Source organism: Neltuma alba, unplaced genomic scaffold, assembly GCF_004799145.2.
Source record: "Neltuma alba isolate B1F8T4 unplaced genomic scaffold, ASM479914v2 tig00002565_pilon, whole genome shotgun sequence".
Classification (NCBI taxonomy): domain Eukaryota; kingdom Viridiplantae; phylum Streptophyta; class Magnoliopsida; order Fabales; family Fabaceae; genus Neltuma; species Neltuma alba.
Genome location: NW_021632920.1, coordinates 13,341 through 29,611, shown reverse-complemented (window position 1 = coordinate 29,611; position 16,271 = coordinate 13,341). Strand labels below are relative to the sequence as shown.

Here is a 16,271-nt window from a genome sequence, read left to right as displayed (position 1 = left end):
TATGTTGTTAATTTCATGAAGTTCATGAGACATGCTTGATCTTACTAGTATCATTAATGAAATTGATAAAATCTTGGATTGTCACATTTGGTGGCCAACCCACCACTTTCGTGTCACATCAATTTGGAAATATAACATTATAACAGGTCCTGTGGATTGATGACAATCTGTTTTGTTTTAAACTACTTCATGTCGTCTTTGTTGCTGTAGATTTGGTTCACTATATGCTTCACAATTCACTTAAGTCATAGGCATAGTTGGGTTATTTTATTTATGAATGGAGGCAATCTTCGGAGTGGTTCTTCTAAGTGGAATGCTATTACAGTTATCAGAAGTTGTGAATGCTGAAGGCTACAGTGATTGGATACGATTAGTGGCAGAATTCACATTGAAATCTTTACATTCTTGGAAGGTAGACTACTTGATTTGTTCTGTCAGGAATCTGTATTTCATACATGATTGGAAATTAGATATTCTTGAAGCTAATGTTTTTTTTTTTTAATGCTTCGTTTTTTTTCTTTTGTGTGATGATGTTTCTTATTTCAGTGGGCTGGCAGCAGTGTTTACTACCTTCTAGGTTTGTGGTCTAGGTCCGTAACATCAGTGAAGTATCTGAAGAGTGATAAACCCATCCTGCTGGATGAATATGTGCCTAAAATCATAGAAGGTTTTGTTACTTCAAGATTTGATTCATTGCAGGTCAGGTGGAGTCAATTCTAGTTGCAATCATGCTTAACGTTAGTGAATTTTTTACACATACCCTTTATATCCTTGTACTGCAGTCTGAACAGTCGGATGAGCTTGGTGAAAATCCTCTGGACAATGTGGAGGTGCTTCAGGATCAGCTCGAGTTCTTTCCTTACCTCTGCAGATATCAGGTTCACACTTCTCATTCTCCTACCCAAGTCATATTGTGGGAAATTTTAATGATATTATTTTATAGAGAACTTGAAGTTCAAGCATGCACGCTTAAAATTTAAATGTCATGTATGCATTTATTTCTTTTCTATTAATTATGTTCTCTTGACTTTTCAGTATGAAAGTTGCAGTTCATATTTGATGAAGATTGTGGAACCTATTATTGATAACTATATGGTATTCTCTAGCACTTCTTTAGGACGTGTCCATTTTATGTGTAATTCTCTTAACAACAATCTGACTGTTTATATCTTGATTTAAATTATGCAGAATGAAGCTAATGCCCAAATCTCTGTAGGCAGCTATGAAATTTCTGTAACAGAAGGCAAACTTACTTGGTTCACTCACATTGTTGCTGCAATTCTGAAGATTAAACAAATTTCTGGTTTTAGGTAACTTGTTAAAACAAATTGGATTGTGAGTAGGCTTTTCTGGACAGTAATAGCTCTTTTTCTGTGTTTCCGAATTGCAGTGGAGAATCACATGAGATACTTGATGCAGAGATTTCAGCACGGGTTCTGCAGTTGATTAATATCACTGACAGTGGGTTACACAGTAGGGTATGTGAATATTTTTTGCATTTTGTCTGCAAAATTGGGCAAGCAACTTAGTCTGCCTTGTGATAAAGGGTTTTCACATTTTAATTACTTGTAGAACGCCTGTGTGGATTTTATTTCCTTGACGATTTGTTTTGATTTGTATCCAATCACCTGCTCAGAAGAACTTATTTTTTGAGATTCCTCTCTTTTTTATTTTTTTTATTGCTTGTAATATCAATTATAAATAGCGGAAACATGTACAGATTTATTGAGTCATCCTTGCTCATTGAACATGCTAAGGCTCTTTGTCCCCCCCCCCCCCCTTTGACCAGTGGCTAAAGTTCAGTTCTGTTCATTATTTTTCACATCACTGCATCCATGGTTCTGTTGGATATTTTCAGAGGTATGGGAGATATTAGCAAGCAAAGACTTGATCGAGCTATACTAACCTTCTTGCAACATCTTAGAAAGTGTTATATTGGTGACCATGCTGTTCTTCCTTCCAAGGTAGTGGGGTAGATGTATTCTACTTTTTAAATTTGTTATGATTTAAAGAAGGTTTAATTATTGCCATTTCCTGCTTTGGACTCTATAGCAGTTATATGCCCGATTATCTGAACTTCTTGGACTCCATGATCATCTGCTACTACTCAATGTTATTGTGGGAAAGATTGCTACTAATCTCAAGTCTTACAAAGAGGTGATGGATTATATATTTTTATATTTCTTTGCATTTCAAATATAATTCATTTCATTAACATTAGAATCTCTTTCCCAGTGCAAAGAGGTTGTTGATCACACTTTAAGCCTCTTTTCAGAAATGACCTCGGGGTTAGTCCTGTCCCATCGCCATTTCCATTTAGTGTTGTGTTACTCTCCTGGTTTATATCACTTCATACTCTTTTGTATCCTTTCTAGATTCATGACAGGAAAGCTGCTTCTTAAGTTGGATACAGTTCAACGCTTAATTTCAAACCAGAATGTAAGTATAATCTACTCCATTTATTTTGAGAAGCTCTTTTGGTATAGAACTGTGTAGCTACTACTCTAGCAAGTTGGAGATGCCCAACTCCATGGACCAGCCCAAGTTAGTAGCAGTAGGCCATCGGCTATCCATCTCTGTGTTAGCCAATTCTTGCTGGTCCATTTCCTATCTAGTTACACTTGCTAGGACGAATTGTTAATAAGGATATGACCTTAAAGTTGGTGCGTGGATGTTCTAAATATTTGCCCACCCATCATCACCCCAACTTTGCTGAATTGGTTAAGGGACATTCTATGTCAACTTCATCAATTTTTCTTCCCCTAACTTGTGGCAACCATTCTTCATCAACGCTTTAAACTGTCAATATCTAAACTTGGATTAAACTCGGTCTTAGGGAATCTCTCTGTTCGACATTGCAGAATGGAGGATGGTTTTCACATGACGTGATCAACAGAAGGGTTAACATTAAATTTCAATGATGAAGGAGAACCAGCACTTTTATGTGCCCAAGCATATGCTGTAATTGCTTGGCTGAAGTTATAATTAAACTTTCACTTCTACAGAAAAGAGAGAGAAATTAATTCCAGAGGAGAATGAAAATGATGTTATTTGGCACCTACAAAAATGCAGGGCATTTGTATATCGTTTTACTTGTTTAAGATGAAATTTGGTTGAATAGACTGAACTGGTGTAAGTAAATGGGAGCTGAAGATCCTTCTGAGGTAGGTTGAAAAATGAAACACGAAAATATAAAAGCATTAATATCCTTCTGTATATCTGAAAGGGAAATATCTTTAAAAGTAAATATCTTCCCCTTGGTTTGGATCCTGGAAAAGTGATACGGTTTGTGGCAGTAAAATTGCAAAGAGATTTTGAAGTTTTGAATAAACCATGCCGTAATTTGGAAGTTCATGGGCCCAATGGAATGTCCTAGGATTGTAATTGATCTGAGAGAAATTGATTTCTTATATACATATACATACATACATACATACATATATATATATATATATATATATAATTTGCATTCAAATTCAGTTCAACCAAACACAGTTCATGTTTCCTTTGCAGGGGGAGCAATTCATGTTTTTAGAAAACGTTGAATGTTTCCGTAGCAGAACAATGTTTTACTACACAGTTGGCATGTTAGTTTTCATGGAGGATAGCCCTCTGAAATTTAGGTCTTCAATGGAACATCTTCTGCAGGTTGGTTGTTTTTTGTTTGTCATCATGATTCAAGTTATAGCAATTGCTTGTTTTCGTGTCGACTTAAGTGATTCTTCTACACGTTCGTTTGATTTCTGAATCTGATATGGTAGATCAAATTTGATATTGGCCTGTTCTTTTAGTTGGAAGTTGAGCTTCCCTCACACCCTCCTCCCAAATAAAAAGAACTAGATTTATGATATTTTCTCATATGTAAAAGATTCAGGTTCATTTGCCCAAAATAATCCCGTCAAGACTTGCTGGGCCATATGGTTAAATATTCTGAGAAGGTGCTCATTCATTCCGATTATTATAAGCCTAACTATAATTCTTGGAATGGTTCAGAAGAAAAAAAAGACAAATATTCCTATGCCCTCTGTCAACGACTGCTAACTGGTTTCACTGATAGGATGTGGGTTTAAGAAGAGAAATAGAGAGAAATTCTACTGAACATGATAATTCCAGAATCTGAAAACACTACTGACTTCAATAGACCAGGGAGAAGTTTCAAATACAATACAAGTTCAAATAAATCACAACATCGTCTTTAGCCAAACGAGAAAAAAAAAATCACAAGATCGTCTGTGATAAAGGATTGTTGGTGTTTGTGGGACTATATCATTCATGTACTTTTTAAGTCCTCTATTTGAAATCGAACTTTTCTTCTATCCATCGTTTGTTAATTGGTGATAAAATATTACTAGATGACCCTGTGTGACAAGTGATAAAGGTGTGTAACTGTTTTCAGAATATGAAGTATGATGGCAAAACGTGCAATTTGTCAGATATTGTTGACATTTTAATACTCATTCTTCTATTTGGTTAAATTTCATTCTAATTTCTATTTATTATGTATAAGGTTTTTCTTAAGTTGGAATCTGCACCTGATGCAATTTTCCGATCAGATGCCGGAAAATTTGCATTGATTGGATTAATGCGAGACCTTCGGGGAATAGCAATGGCAACTAACAGGTTGGCAATCTTTTAAGACGTGAAACTATGTTTTATTTGGTGAAGATTTTGCTGCTTTACTATATATATATTTTTTAATTATTTTCCCCTCTAGTTGCATATATTTATATTCTGCCTGTATTTGAATTGGCTGTTGCAGTCGTAGGACATATGGGTTCCTTTTTGATTGGCTCTATCCAGCACGCATGCCTATTCTTTTGAAAGGCATTGTGCATTGGGCTGATTCTCCAGAGGTAAGATTCATCCTTTTCAGTGTAAAGTATTGAGTGAACTGAATGTTGTTTACACGGATTAAGGATTGAGGCACACTCTTCATTTTTCCCCCCCCCCCTGCAATTTCTCTGCTAATGAAATGAACATTGAATACCATTTGAATAGCACATGAAGTCATTCTTGGTCTATTTATTTTTCTTTGTATATGATATGCTGGTGGATCCCAGATGAAATTCTTCCTCTGATGATTCTATTCTGGGTCTTGAGGGGAAGAAGAGGGGATGAAATTCCTCCTCATTTATTGGAAGGTGCGCTATGGAAGACTTAAGTTAACAAGATAGAAAGAACAATAAGAATGAAAATAAAAGTAATGATATTTCAGAGAACCCAGTATATGTACCATTGCATTAAAGGCTTGGGGAACCATGTTCATTATGCAAAGCGTTTATGAAGTCAGCATATATGAGAATGGCCAGCTCCTTTGAGTTGAAATTTAATGTGGCTGCAGCCAACATTAATTAAATATTTGGCTGAGTGTTAATGTAAGAAAGCAAAATACGAACTAAAACTCTTCTATGAATACACAAAATTTAACATGAACAAATTTTGGAAATATTATAGTGATTTTCAAATTAACACATTGTTGGGGTAGGCTTGTATAAAATTTTACATGTGATTCAAGAATAAATTATATGATACTGGGATGCCAATGCAGGTAACAACTCCATTGTTGAAACTTGTGGATGAATTGGTCCTGAACAAATCCCAGCGATTGATCTTTGATTCTTCTTCTGCTAATGGTATACTGCTTTTCCGTGAAGTCAGTAAACTGATTGTAGCCTATGGGTCAAGAATTTTACCTCTTCATAGTAGAGCAGATATATACACATTTAAATACAAGGGGATGTCAATTTGTTTGTCGATTCTCACAAGAGGTATGGTTATACTTCTACCAATATTTTCATATTATTCAAGTGTATATTGTTTTCCTCTTTCAATTTTATTTTCTTTCATATTTGAAGAGTTAGTTGATGATAAAGCACAATGATGTCATGTAATCCATGTAACTAACCTCACTTAGCAGGATAGGTTTTGTTGCTCTTATTGTTGTTGTTGAGGTTAAGAATGTGGTAAAAAGAGGTCGGTAAAGTAGATCCTTACATTCTTTTCTCTGCAACATGAAATTTAAATATGTCTTCTGATGCATGAAATCTTATAAGTTGCTGGTACTTTTCAGTATGTTTTATGTATTGCATGATTAGGTTTTAAAAGTGTTGATTCTCATTCTGCAGATTTCTTCACGATATTTCTATTTTCAAAGAACAAGGCAATTTAGTCATCATTGTTTATGATATTGTATTCTCACATCAACTCTGGGCTAAACTTTCTTCTTTTTTCTGGCATGCCAGCGCTATCTGGGAATTATGTCAACTTTGGTGTTTTTGAGCTGTATGGTGATAGAGCATTAGTGGATGCTCTAGATATCATTGTAAAGATGATATTATCTATTCCTTTGGCTGATGTATTTGCATTTCGAAAGGTATTTGAGACCCTGCTACAGTAATCAATGAACCGGCCAAAATGTAACAATAGCAGCAATAAATGGGGAAAATCCTGAGGCTTTGATATTAATAAGCAAGAACTGAATCAAAGATACAACAGGCTTCAATGATTCAAGCCAAAGCCCTATTTCCCTCTAAACAAAAGAAAAACACAGCAACAACTAAGACAGCACCAGATCACACTGATAAACAGACTAGACACAGCTACACAGTGACACTCCCATGGCATTCTCTCTCTCACCAACTCTCTTCTTAGATAAGTCCTGAAAACATTACAGCCCCAAGACAAAGCAATATGCTTCCCAAAAAGTAGTCCTATGCCCCCTACAAGGTTTCAGACTCAAAAGACTAGTAGCTAGCTGCAAGTTAGAGTTGGTCCTTATTTTCTGAAGCTTCTGGATTATTTCCTTGACCAGTGGATATCTCTTCTTCCACCCCTGCTTGCTTCCTTAATGTCCTCTTATATGTTCTCTTAATACCAGCAGCTATATCAGTATTACTCATAGCTTGAGGTATGCTTTGCCTCATTGGTGTTTTGAAATTTAGTAAATCATTTCTAAGTGTTCTTCGTATGGATTGTTCATAATTTGCCTTGTCATTGATTTGGAAAGGGTTTGTCTAATCAAGTGATTGTGAAAGAGTTTGTCTAACTTCCCCCCCCCCCCCTTTCTATTGCATTGGGAGGGTTTGAACCCTTACTAGTATCTGTACCTGATCCCATCGTCGCTACTTGAGCGAACCTATGCATAAAGATCTAATATAACAAATCATAACAAAATTTAATCTTCCCTTTATTTTTCATACATACATATATTTATGCATATGCACGTGTATATATTTTTACAAAAATTCCCTACCTGAGGTGGCAATTGCCCCTTATGCTTTTGTTTTCCTATGTATGTCTTTTCCCTACTCAAACTTGTGATGTTGCAGCTTAATATGTATCGCACCAGCAAGCTGCAAGTGTTCAAATTTTCTCAAACTTTCCATTAGGAAGGACCCAGTCAGCTCCCATTTTATACTTAAAAAATGATATTTAATTTTTTGATTTGTTATATTAGAGATCTTTTATTTACAAAGTTCTAAATATGTATATATATATCTCTTTATTCAACTACAATTTGACTCTAATCTCAGGGTCTATCAGTTACATCGGTGGTTTAAATTATAAGATATCAAATGATACCCGATCATAACATCACAACAGATAACATCACGAATAACAAATCAATCACCAATAATATGTATATGTGTGAATCTATGTATATATCAAGGTCCCCAAAAAAAAAAAATCTGTATATATCTCTTTAGTGCACTTTTCACGAGATATAGTAGCATCCTGACAGTCATTCATAGTTATTTGGAATAAGTGTTTTTAAGTTAATCTTTTACTGTCTCTTTTTTCCCAGCTCACAGCTGCTTACTTTGCATTCTTGGAAACCCTCTTCAGCAGTCATTTGTCATTTGTTTTGAGTTTGGATAAAACCACATTTATGTATATCATTGGGTCTCTTGAATCAGGCCTTAAAGATTTAAGCGAGATTATATCATCACAGGTTGGTAGAAGCACCATTTTTTCCTTTGTAATTTGTACAGTTCAGCTCTCACATTTTTTTTGGGCCCCTCCAATCCCCCGGGCGTGTGTGGGAATCACAAGCTCTGACCTTTGTTAAATTATTAGAAGAAAGTCTTTGATCCATGAATGGAATATCCATCATCATGTGCTTGTTGCGAAACAACCATGGCTAAGTTAGGATGTGATCTGACTTGTGTACTTTGTTCTGCAATTGTCTTCTCTGTTTGCAGTGTGCCTCTGCTATCGACCACTTGGCTACATTTTATTTCACACATGTTACAGTCGCAGAGTCAATTGCGTCACCTGCTGCACTGAATGTTGCTCAACTAATCTCTGATTGCTCTGTGTTATTCTCTGGTGTAAGTTTATCCTGGGCTGCTGCCAAGATACATTGTTCAATTTTGGTTTGCACTGTGAAAAGTAGGGCAAGCCAACTTGACAGCTATATGATGTGAATGAAAAAATGGCCACAGATATGTATGGAAATTATTTAGGTTTATACATAAGTACATTTTCTTCATCCATATTCCATAACAGCATATTGTTTTTGAATAAATCAAACAGTAACTGGGTACAGCAATGTATTAAGTATTATTTTTATCAATGAAATGATTGTTTGTGAGGGAACATAATGGGTACAGTAATTTACATTACAAAATGGGTCTTACATTTCGGACCAGAGGAAGTATTATTTTTATCAAGTTTTTACTATGTAAATAATATTGGTTGCGAGCATCTTTTGCTGATAACCCATCTTTTTTTCCCTTCCCCGAATATCTGCAGCAATGTGAATATGAAGTCTGGAAGGGAGCTATAATAATTTGACGACTATATTTTCCCTGAACCATGAAAGAATAACTATAAAATCAATCTTGACAATGATAACTCATGCTTCAGTTACAAGTCCCCTTGAGGCCCCCAAAAAAAAAAAAAAAGTCCTTCGGTTTCTAGGTTCTTTTGGCCCCTTCTCTTTTACTGTCAGTAGTTATTATTATAGATGCAAATAGATCTCAGAGCCAAGTATAAATTCCATTTTTTCAGCAACCTCATTAACAAAATGTTTTTTTGGGCCTACTCAGTAAGTTAGAGGCCCAAAAGTTAGATGATTGCATTCATACCCATGTTCTTGCTTATTTGATGGAGTCCATTTAAACTTTTTCTTCTTACTTCGCGGGTTCTAATTTTCCTTGGAATTTTCTTTTCTCTTAGATGTTGAAAACCCTATTTGAGATTGTTTTGTTGGAAGACCGTGGCAATCAGTGGAGTCTTAGCAGAGCAATGCTGAGCTTAATACTTATTAGTGAGGAGGTAAATGATTGTGATATCATATTGTAATTGGCTTCAAATTTCACGCCGTAGTTTGTTTCATGAACATGAGCTTACATTCTTGCTATGGCATTGCAGCCATTGCTATTGAGAATATGAATTGCTAACACAGTCTCTGAACATTGGTAATTCAAAAGTTAGGAACTAAAGCACAAATTGGAGCATTTCTCGTCGTGACTTTTTAACATTGTTGTTGATCTCTGAAACGAATGCGTTCATTTGATATGGTAACACGATGCTTCAATGGAGATGTAAGTTTTAAACGAACTTAGGAAACATTCTTTCTATGCCATGGCCATAAATATCTAAAGAGAAACATACAATGAAGGATGATAAGATATCCTCTTAAAGAAGGTAAGGGAAACTGATTTCTTACCCATGCTTGGAAGATTTAATAATTTAATTAATTCACATAGAAGGCAATAAATATTTCAGTTTATCCAGTGAAACAGAAGTGCAATGCCCTTAAGTTTCTGTTAGAACCAGTGTTGCATTTTCTTGGGGAAAATGGACAAGGCCTTATAGGTGGAGGATTCTTCTAGGCAAAATTACGGAGTTGAAATATGGTTCAATTAAATGATAAAAAACAACAACCTTTCATCTGTATTGCTTGTAAAATTTGAATGTGGTGCTTTTGGCTCTATAGTTGGGATTAATGTTATTATCTTGAATATATTATATCGGGAAAATGAAACTCTGTAGGCAAGTGTCATTTTCTATAGCCTTTTCAGTTTTCTTCATATCTGTTATCCCTCCTCACGATGGCTTTGAGGCCTCACCTTTTAAACATTGATATCTGGGCGTATGCTATCATATTGACGAGCGATTTCGCCTGCAGATGTTCACAAATATCAAGGCTCAAATTTTGGCTTCATATGTAAGTAAAATGCTATCTACCTGCACCTCCTTCTTGCTCGGAATATATTATTCCTTCTATTTATCAGGTTCATGGTCACTCCCTAATTGGTGTTCTGGATCAGTTTTTTATGGGCGGGTAGAACATTCATATTATCTTTTGATTTTAATTTGACTGATAGCCTATCCCATTTAATACTTTTAACTGAAACTGGACTCGTGCATAATAATAATCGATAACTGAAAATTGTCTGTCTGGTGCAACGAGACAGTCGGCTACCTATTGTGGCCAAAGGGCCCCCCACAGTAATATGAGAAATCACTATCTTTAGTTCAAGTCTTAAGTTATTGGGAATTCAACCGGTTGCCTCTTTGCTGTTTTGACAAGTTACAGTAGGGAGGAACTTGCTGCTTATTTACAGTGAATGACTAAGGAGACCAAGATTTTAGTTGTTGGCGTAGATCTAGATTCTCGATACGTAGAAACAGATAGAAATAAATGTTGGTGCAGGGAATCACAATCTTAGTGCAGATTTTTAACTGGATGGACAGCAGAGAGAGTGAAAAAGCCGGTGGCCTAATCGTATTAACTGATCATGCAAATTCTTTACAATAGTTGGTTCAGGAGTGACCAAATTAAGCTATACTATGGTAGACTGAAGTCTAACCAGGGAATTAAAAAGGAAAATAACAGCAAAGAAACCAACTCTAGCCATTCAAGAGTGCTGGACTTTCCACATTCGTGCACGCACTAGTTGTCCTAAACCCTCCCTAAATCTCATTCCAATATATACCCGACCAGCAGACCTCTTGCTCGCTCACACCCCCCACCCCGTTACTAACTGGCCCGTCAAAGCATCTTGATTTTTTTTTTTTTTGCCAGCAAAGCATCTTGGTCATCATCAATTGAGGAATAGAAAATGTGTGTGTGTGTACGGGGGCAGATATAAAAATGCGGGTTTGGGAGGAATCAGAATCAGATAAGAAGATAAACCCTTCTTAGTGTATATAGGCCCCCGGTCCCCAGTCAGTTTGTTAGAAGTTCTACCTGCCGTGTAAGGCAGCGGTAATTTCAAGGTTTCAGATCTTGATGTTTGGGAATTATTATGCAGCGACCGGATCAACATGAGCGGCTTTCATCGTGCTTTGAGAAGCTTATGAAAGATGTGACGCTGAGCCTGGATTCAAAGAACAGGGACAAATTCTCTCAGAATCTGACCAGATTCAAGACTGACTTCTGTGCAAATTGGGACCAATTCTCTCATGTTATGGTGCAGATCTTGTGAATTGTTTGATAGATTGTATGTTGAATTGCAATACACAGAAAATGAAGATATAGCAGCTGATGGTAAGAAGGAAAAAAGGATTATAGGGAATAGGTGAGTCTGGCTGTGACTTCTAGTCGGTGATTTCCCCCTGTATTCGAGAGCACATCTGTAAATGCGAGGCCCTTAGCTACGGATGATTCAATCGAAAATATAAAATTTCTACTTTAGTACCTTTTGTCTTGTCGGTCCCCGGATCTTCCATGCCTAAGCCCCAGGGCATCTTATTAATTTCAGCCGTTCATTGTTGAGGAAAATTACTTTTGCTGACGATGAAAACATGCATGACTGGCATTTGAAGGAAAAATAAATAAATAATTCTATTTTTTCCAGCCTAATCGCCATCGAGATTCTAGCACCCTTACCGCATCAGCTAATTTCCTGTGATTAATGGATAGATGTATCTTTTGTTTTTTCGGCTTGGATTTAGTGCGTCTATTTTGGATGTTTTGTACGACAACGTAGTCAGATACACAGTAATGACAATCCATTGTTCAACGTAGTCTTGCTGCCTCCGCTGGCAAGACCGGTCGTATATTTGTTTCCCGGGACGTTCATTAGCATATATGAAGGTGAAAGTAACATAATAGATGCAAATTACCCATGTATTGTACTGCTTATTCCTTCTAGTAGTTATGGGACATTTTTTGTGGTGATCACATGTGAATTTTTGACGTATGAATCTTAATCTGCGGAAAAATTTTCATTACAAGTTTAATCACAAAGCGTAACTTCAGTAGTGAAAAAACGAAGGAATAAAAGAAAAACTAAATATCCCCGCGTACCAAACCTGCGTCGATGGTTGAAATTGGTTACTGCAATGAATTCATAAAACAATCTGTGTAAACTTCATTTGCCCCATCGCTTCTTGTGACCAGAGTTTAAAAAAGAGCTTGGCATTAACAGCGGATCTGTAATCAATCCTTCTCGTATAGCTGATAAAGTAACAAAACCTTCAACGATCCCACCTTGGCTTCCAAACCATCTCTGGTCTTACTCAGATGCGTCAGTAAACTCGCCCGCAATATGATGGTGATCACAACTCTCCAATAAGGAAACCACCCAATCTCCCGGTCTTTCATCATCTTCATTCACTTCACAGATTTCATTGTTGCTCCCACAAGCCAGCAATTGTTTAGTCTTCCTGCTTCTTAACAATACAAGATCCAACATTTTCCTACGTGCACTGTATATGGGATTAGGCTCAATCAAACACCCTTTACTATATGCCTCCCTAAGAAACACAGTTTGAGTTTTCCCTATAGTAGATATGTAGAATATGCCTGGGTGCTTTAACAGTACTTCACGCACATTTACTTCAATAGCAAAATCCCTTCGGAAATGAGCTAATTGATCAACCTCAACCATCTTCTCCACTGTCAAGCTCAGCAGCTCGTGAATAACAGCAACTGATCTCTTCTCATAGCGCTCAAACCCTCCACATGTACGAACACGAATGGCTTCTTTTCTCTCATAAGGCTTTGTATATGTAAGCCTTTGCCAATTCTTCATCTTGTCTCTGTAACCTCTTTCGATTTGCAACCCAGTAGGGAGATTGATAGGAAATGCATACTTGGTCTCAAATTCACTCAACCATTTCTCTCTGTACTCTTTCTCCCTCCATCTCTCGATCTCAGCCACTCCCAGATGTTCGTCTCTATCAACTAATTCCACAATCTCTAGATCGACCAATCTGAAATCTCCAGTGTATTTCCCAAGCATGGAGTCTCTGAAATCATGGGGCAAACCCAACTCTCTCCTAATTAATCTCAATGCATGTATATGAAGAGTTCCATTTACGGACATCATCAACAGCTTCTTCAACCTCCTCACAGCCTCCAGTTCCTGCTGTTCCATAGCAACCTCTTCCTCCTTTATCAAGGCTTTCATTTTGCGGGTAAATCTGCAACATAAATTCCTCCTGATAGGGTGTGGGAAAACCTCAAAAATATGCGGATATTTATGAATAAATGACCCCATGCTGACATTAAGCCCGGTGATGCTCCTCCATCGGGACATCAACTGTACGGACACAAAGGGACCGCGTTTACGATTTGACATCAGTTGGTGGATTTTGAGAATAATCTTGAGTTTATTAAGGTGGGTCATGAGTTTGTCTAACTTGGAGTCTCTCACCCTGTCTTCCAAACGAGTCTGGGCAGAAACAGTCGGTTTCCTCCATCTCTTTTGTATGAAACAATTGAATAGGCCAAATGAAACTCCGGGTGAGCTTGTTGAAGGTGACGCAAGAGAAAAGGGAGAGGAGATCGGCGAAGATACTACAGGAGAGGACAAGGCAGATGACATATGACCAGTGGACTGAACGGGTTGGGAGTCGGGGAGAGAAGTCGAAGCGGGAAAGGATGGATTCGGCTTGGGCTTGCTGAAAAGGAAAGGAAGAAATATGTGGGCTGGGTTGATTTAAAATGGGCTTTTGATTAAGAGAAGGTAAAATAATAGATCTGGACGTGAACTGAGATGTGGACTGGATTGAATTAGAAAAGAACCAGAAAATTTTGATCCATCAAAGACTACATAGGGCCTCAGACGTGTCTTGGGACAAAACACGGATAAGAATGATGTTCAACAGCACATCCCAAAAAACCTCTAAAGTTTAGATCGAGACTCCAGCTAATTAAGAACACAGGGCCTTGGGTCTCCAAAGGTGATAGGAATACTAGATATTATCACCTAAGGACGAACATAAGAAGACGAAGGAATAAAGTCTTAGCATTACAGGATGATTCTGGAAACTGGGTAGAAAGGGAGGAGGAAGTTAAGGAGTTGATCATTTCCTCTTTCAAAAAGCTGTTCCAATCTGACGCCAATTCCCCTATCTTGCTCAAGTCTGATAGCAATTTTCCTAAGCTTTCACAATCTCTTTTAGAATCCTTAGGGTCTGTGCCTTCCATTGAAGAAATTCGTAGGGCCCTTTTTGCAATGGGACCTTATAAGGCACCTGGTGTGGATGGCTTTCCCCCATTATTCTTTCAAGCCAATTGGAATATTGTGGGACCAAGCTTTTGTAGTTTCGTGAAAGGAGCTTTTGAAGGAACTGTTTCTTTGGATGAAGCTAATAAGACTTTTATCTCCCTCATTCCTAAAAGAGAACACCCCCAAAGAGTAGAGCACTTTAGACCGATTTCCTTATGCTCGGTTCATTACAAGTGCATCACTAAAATTCTTACTCATCGATTGAAGAATATTATGAATGAAATTATCTCACCTTACCAAGCTGGGTTTATCTCTGGGAGACACATACAAGACAATATAATTGTGGGGCAAGAGATATTGCATATAATGAAGAAGGCTAGGGGTAGGCGTGGTTTTATGGCCTTGAAAATTGATTTACAAAAGGCTTATGACAGACTTGATTGGAGTTTTTTAAACCAAGTACTGTGTGATGCAGGCATGGATGGCAAATTCATTGATATTGTCATGAAGTGTGTAACCAGTTCCTCGCTGAATGTTTTATGGAATGGATCTGTAACTGAATTTTTTACTCCTACAAGAGGTCTCCGACAAGGAGACCCCATCTCCCCCTTTTTATTTGTCATGTGTATGGACCGATTGTCTCATATAATTTGTGATTCAGTGAAGATCAACAGATGGAAGCCTATTCAAGTCTGTAAAAATGGTCCACTGATATCACACTTGATGTTTGCTGATGATTTACTCCTCTTTGGTGAAGCAAGTGAGGAACAAGCCGAAATTATGATGGAATGTCTTGATAAATTCTGTTCTGCTTCTGGTGAAAAAATTAACAAGCAGAAATCTTCAATTTTTTTCTCTCCCAAAGTTAGTGCTAGTCTGAGAGGAAAAATTAAGACTATAACTGGGATGAAGGTCACTGATGAAATTGGCAAATATCTCGGCTTTCCACTTTCAAGAAGGAGAAAAACAACAGAAACTTTCCAATATATTGTTGACCGAGTGAAAGATAAACTTGCAACATGGAAGGCCAACAGCTTATCCACGGCTGGTAGGATCACTTTGGCAAAATCTGTACTTAGTACTGTTCCTCTTTATCCCATGCAAGTAGCAAAGCTGCCGAAGAAAATATGTGATGAGGTTGAAAAACTCCAGCGAAATTTTATTTGGGGGAAGGTGACTAACAGCAATGGATTTCATCCGGTGGGTTGGGAGAAGATTGTCTTGCCCAAACTTAACGGGGGACTTGGTTTTAAAAAGCTAAGCTCCATCAATCAGGCCTTTGGAGCCAAACTGGCTTGGAATCTACTTGTTGGAGTTGAAGGTTTGTGGGCTGAAGTGCTTCAACAGAAATACATGATTAGATCTGATAGCGATCTCCTTAATTCTCAAAAAGAAGACTCTTCTTTGTGGAGGTTTATTTGTCAACAAAAAGATCTAATCGAGAGAGGCACTAGGTGGCAAATTAGAAATGGTGCATCTGTCAAGTTCTTCAATGATGCCTGGCTCTTCAAAGGAGGGAAAATTCGAGGTATGTGCTTAAGAACAATTTCTCCAGAGGAAGAAAACAGCAGAGTTGTAGATTGGGTGTCAAATGGTACTTGGGACTTCTCTCGAATGGCTAACACGGTTAAGGGAGAGGTTATTCAACGGCTTATTTCAATGCTGCCTCCAATACCTACTGCAGGAGAGGATATCATGACTTGGGGTCCAACACCTCATGGGAACTTCACTGTAAAGAGTGCTTATTACTTGATTGAGAACCCTCCTCCAAACTCTTATAGTAGTGTTTATAAGAAGATCTGGAAGTGGAATGGTGTTGAAAAGGTTAGAGTTTTTTTGTGGATGGCTTACAATAATAAG

At 37.4% G+C, this 16,271-nt stretch overlaps 2 protein-coding genes across 2 annotated transcripts; one reads left to right on the top strand and one right to left on the bottom strand.

Annotated features, from left to right (window-relative positions):
- Positions 1-262: 262 nt before the first annotated feature.
- Positions 263-11,653, top strand: LOC114732647 (exportin-7-B-like). The gene is made up of 20 exons (XM_028919971.1): positions 263-412; positions 547-699; positions 783-878; positions 1,036-1,095; positions 1,189-1,310; positions 1,391-1,473; positions 1,861-1,964; positions 2,053-2,157; positions 2,236-2,288; positions 2,376-2,439; positions 3,514-3,648; positions 4,508-4,620; positions 4,760-4,853; positions 5,549-5,768; positions 6,243-6,373; positions 7,805-7,951; positions 8,202-8,330; positions 9,181-9,279; positions 10,136-10,174; positions 11,265-11,653. The coding sequence occupies exons 1-20, from the start codon at positions 278-280 to the stop codon at positions 11,436-11,438; spliced, it is 2,256 nt and encodes a 751-aa protein (XP_028775804.1). The 5' UTR covers positions 263-277; the 3' UTR covers positions 11,439-11,653.
- Positions 11,654-12,161: 508 nt separating this feature from the next.
- LOC114732629 (protein ROOT PRIMORDIUM DEFECTIVE 1-like) lies at positions 12,162-13,830 on the bottom strand. Its single transcript, XM_028919951.1, has one exon. The coding sequence runs from the start codon at positions 13,782-13,784 to the stop codon at positions 12,471-12,473; it is 1,314 nt and encodes a 437-aa protein (XP_028775784.1). The 5' UTR covers positions 13,785-13,830; the 3' UTR covers positions 12,162-12,470.
- Positions 13,831-16,271: the final 2,441 nt, after the last annotated feature.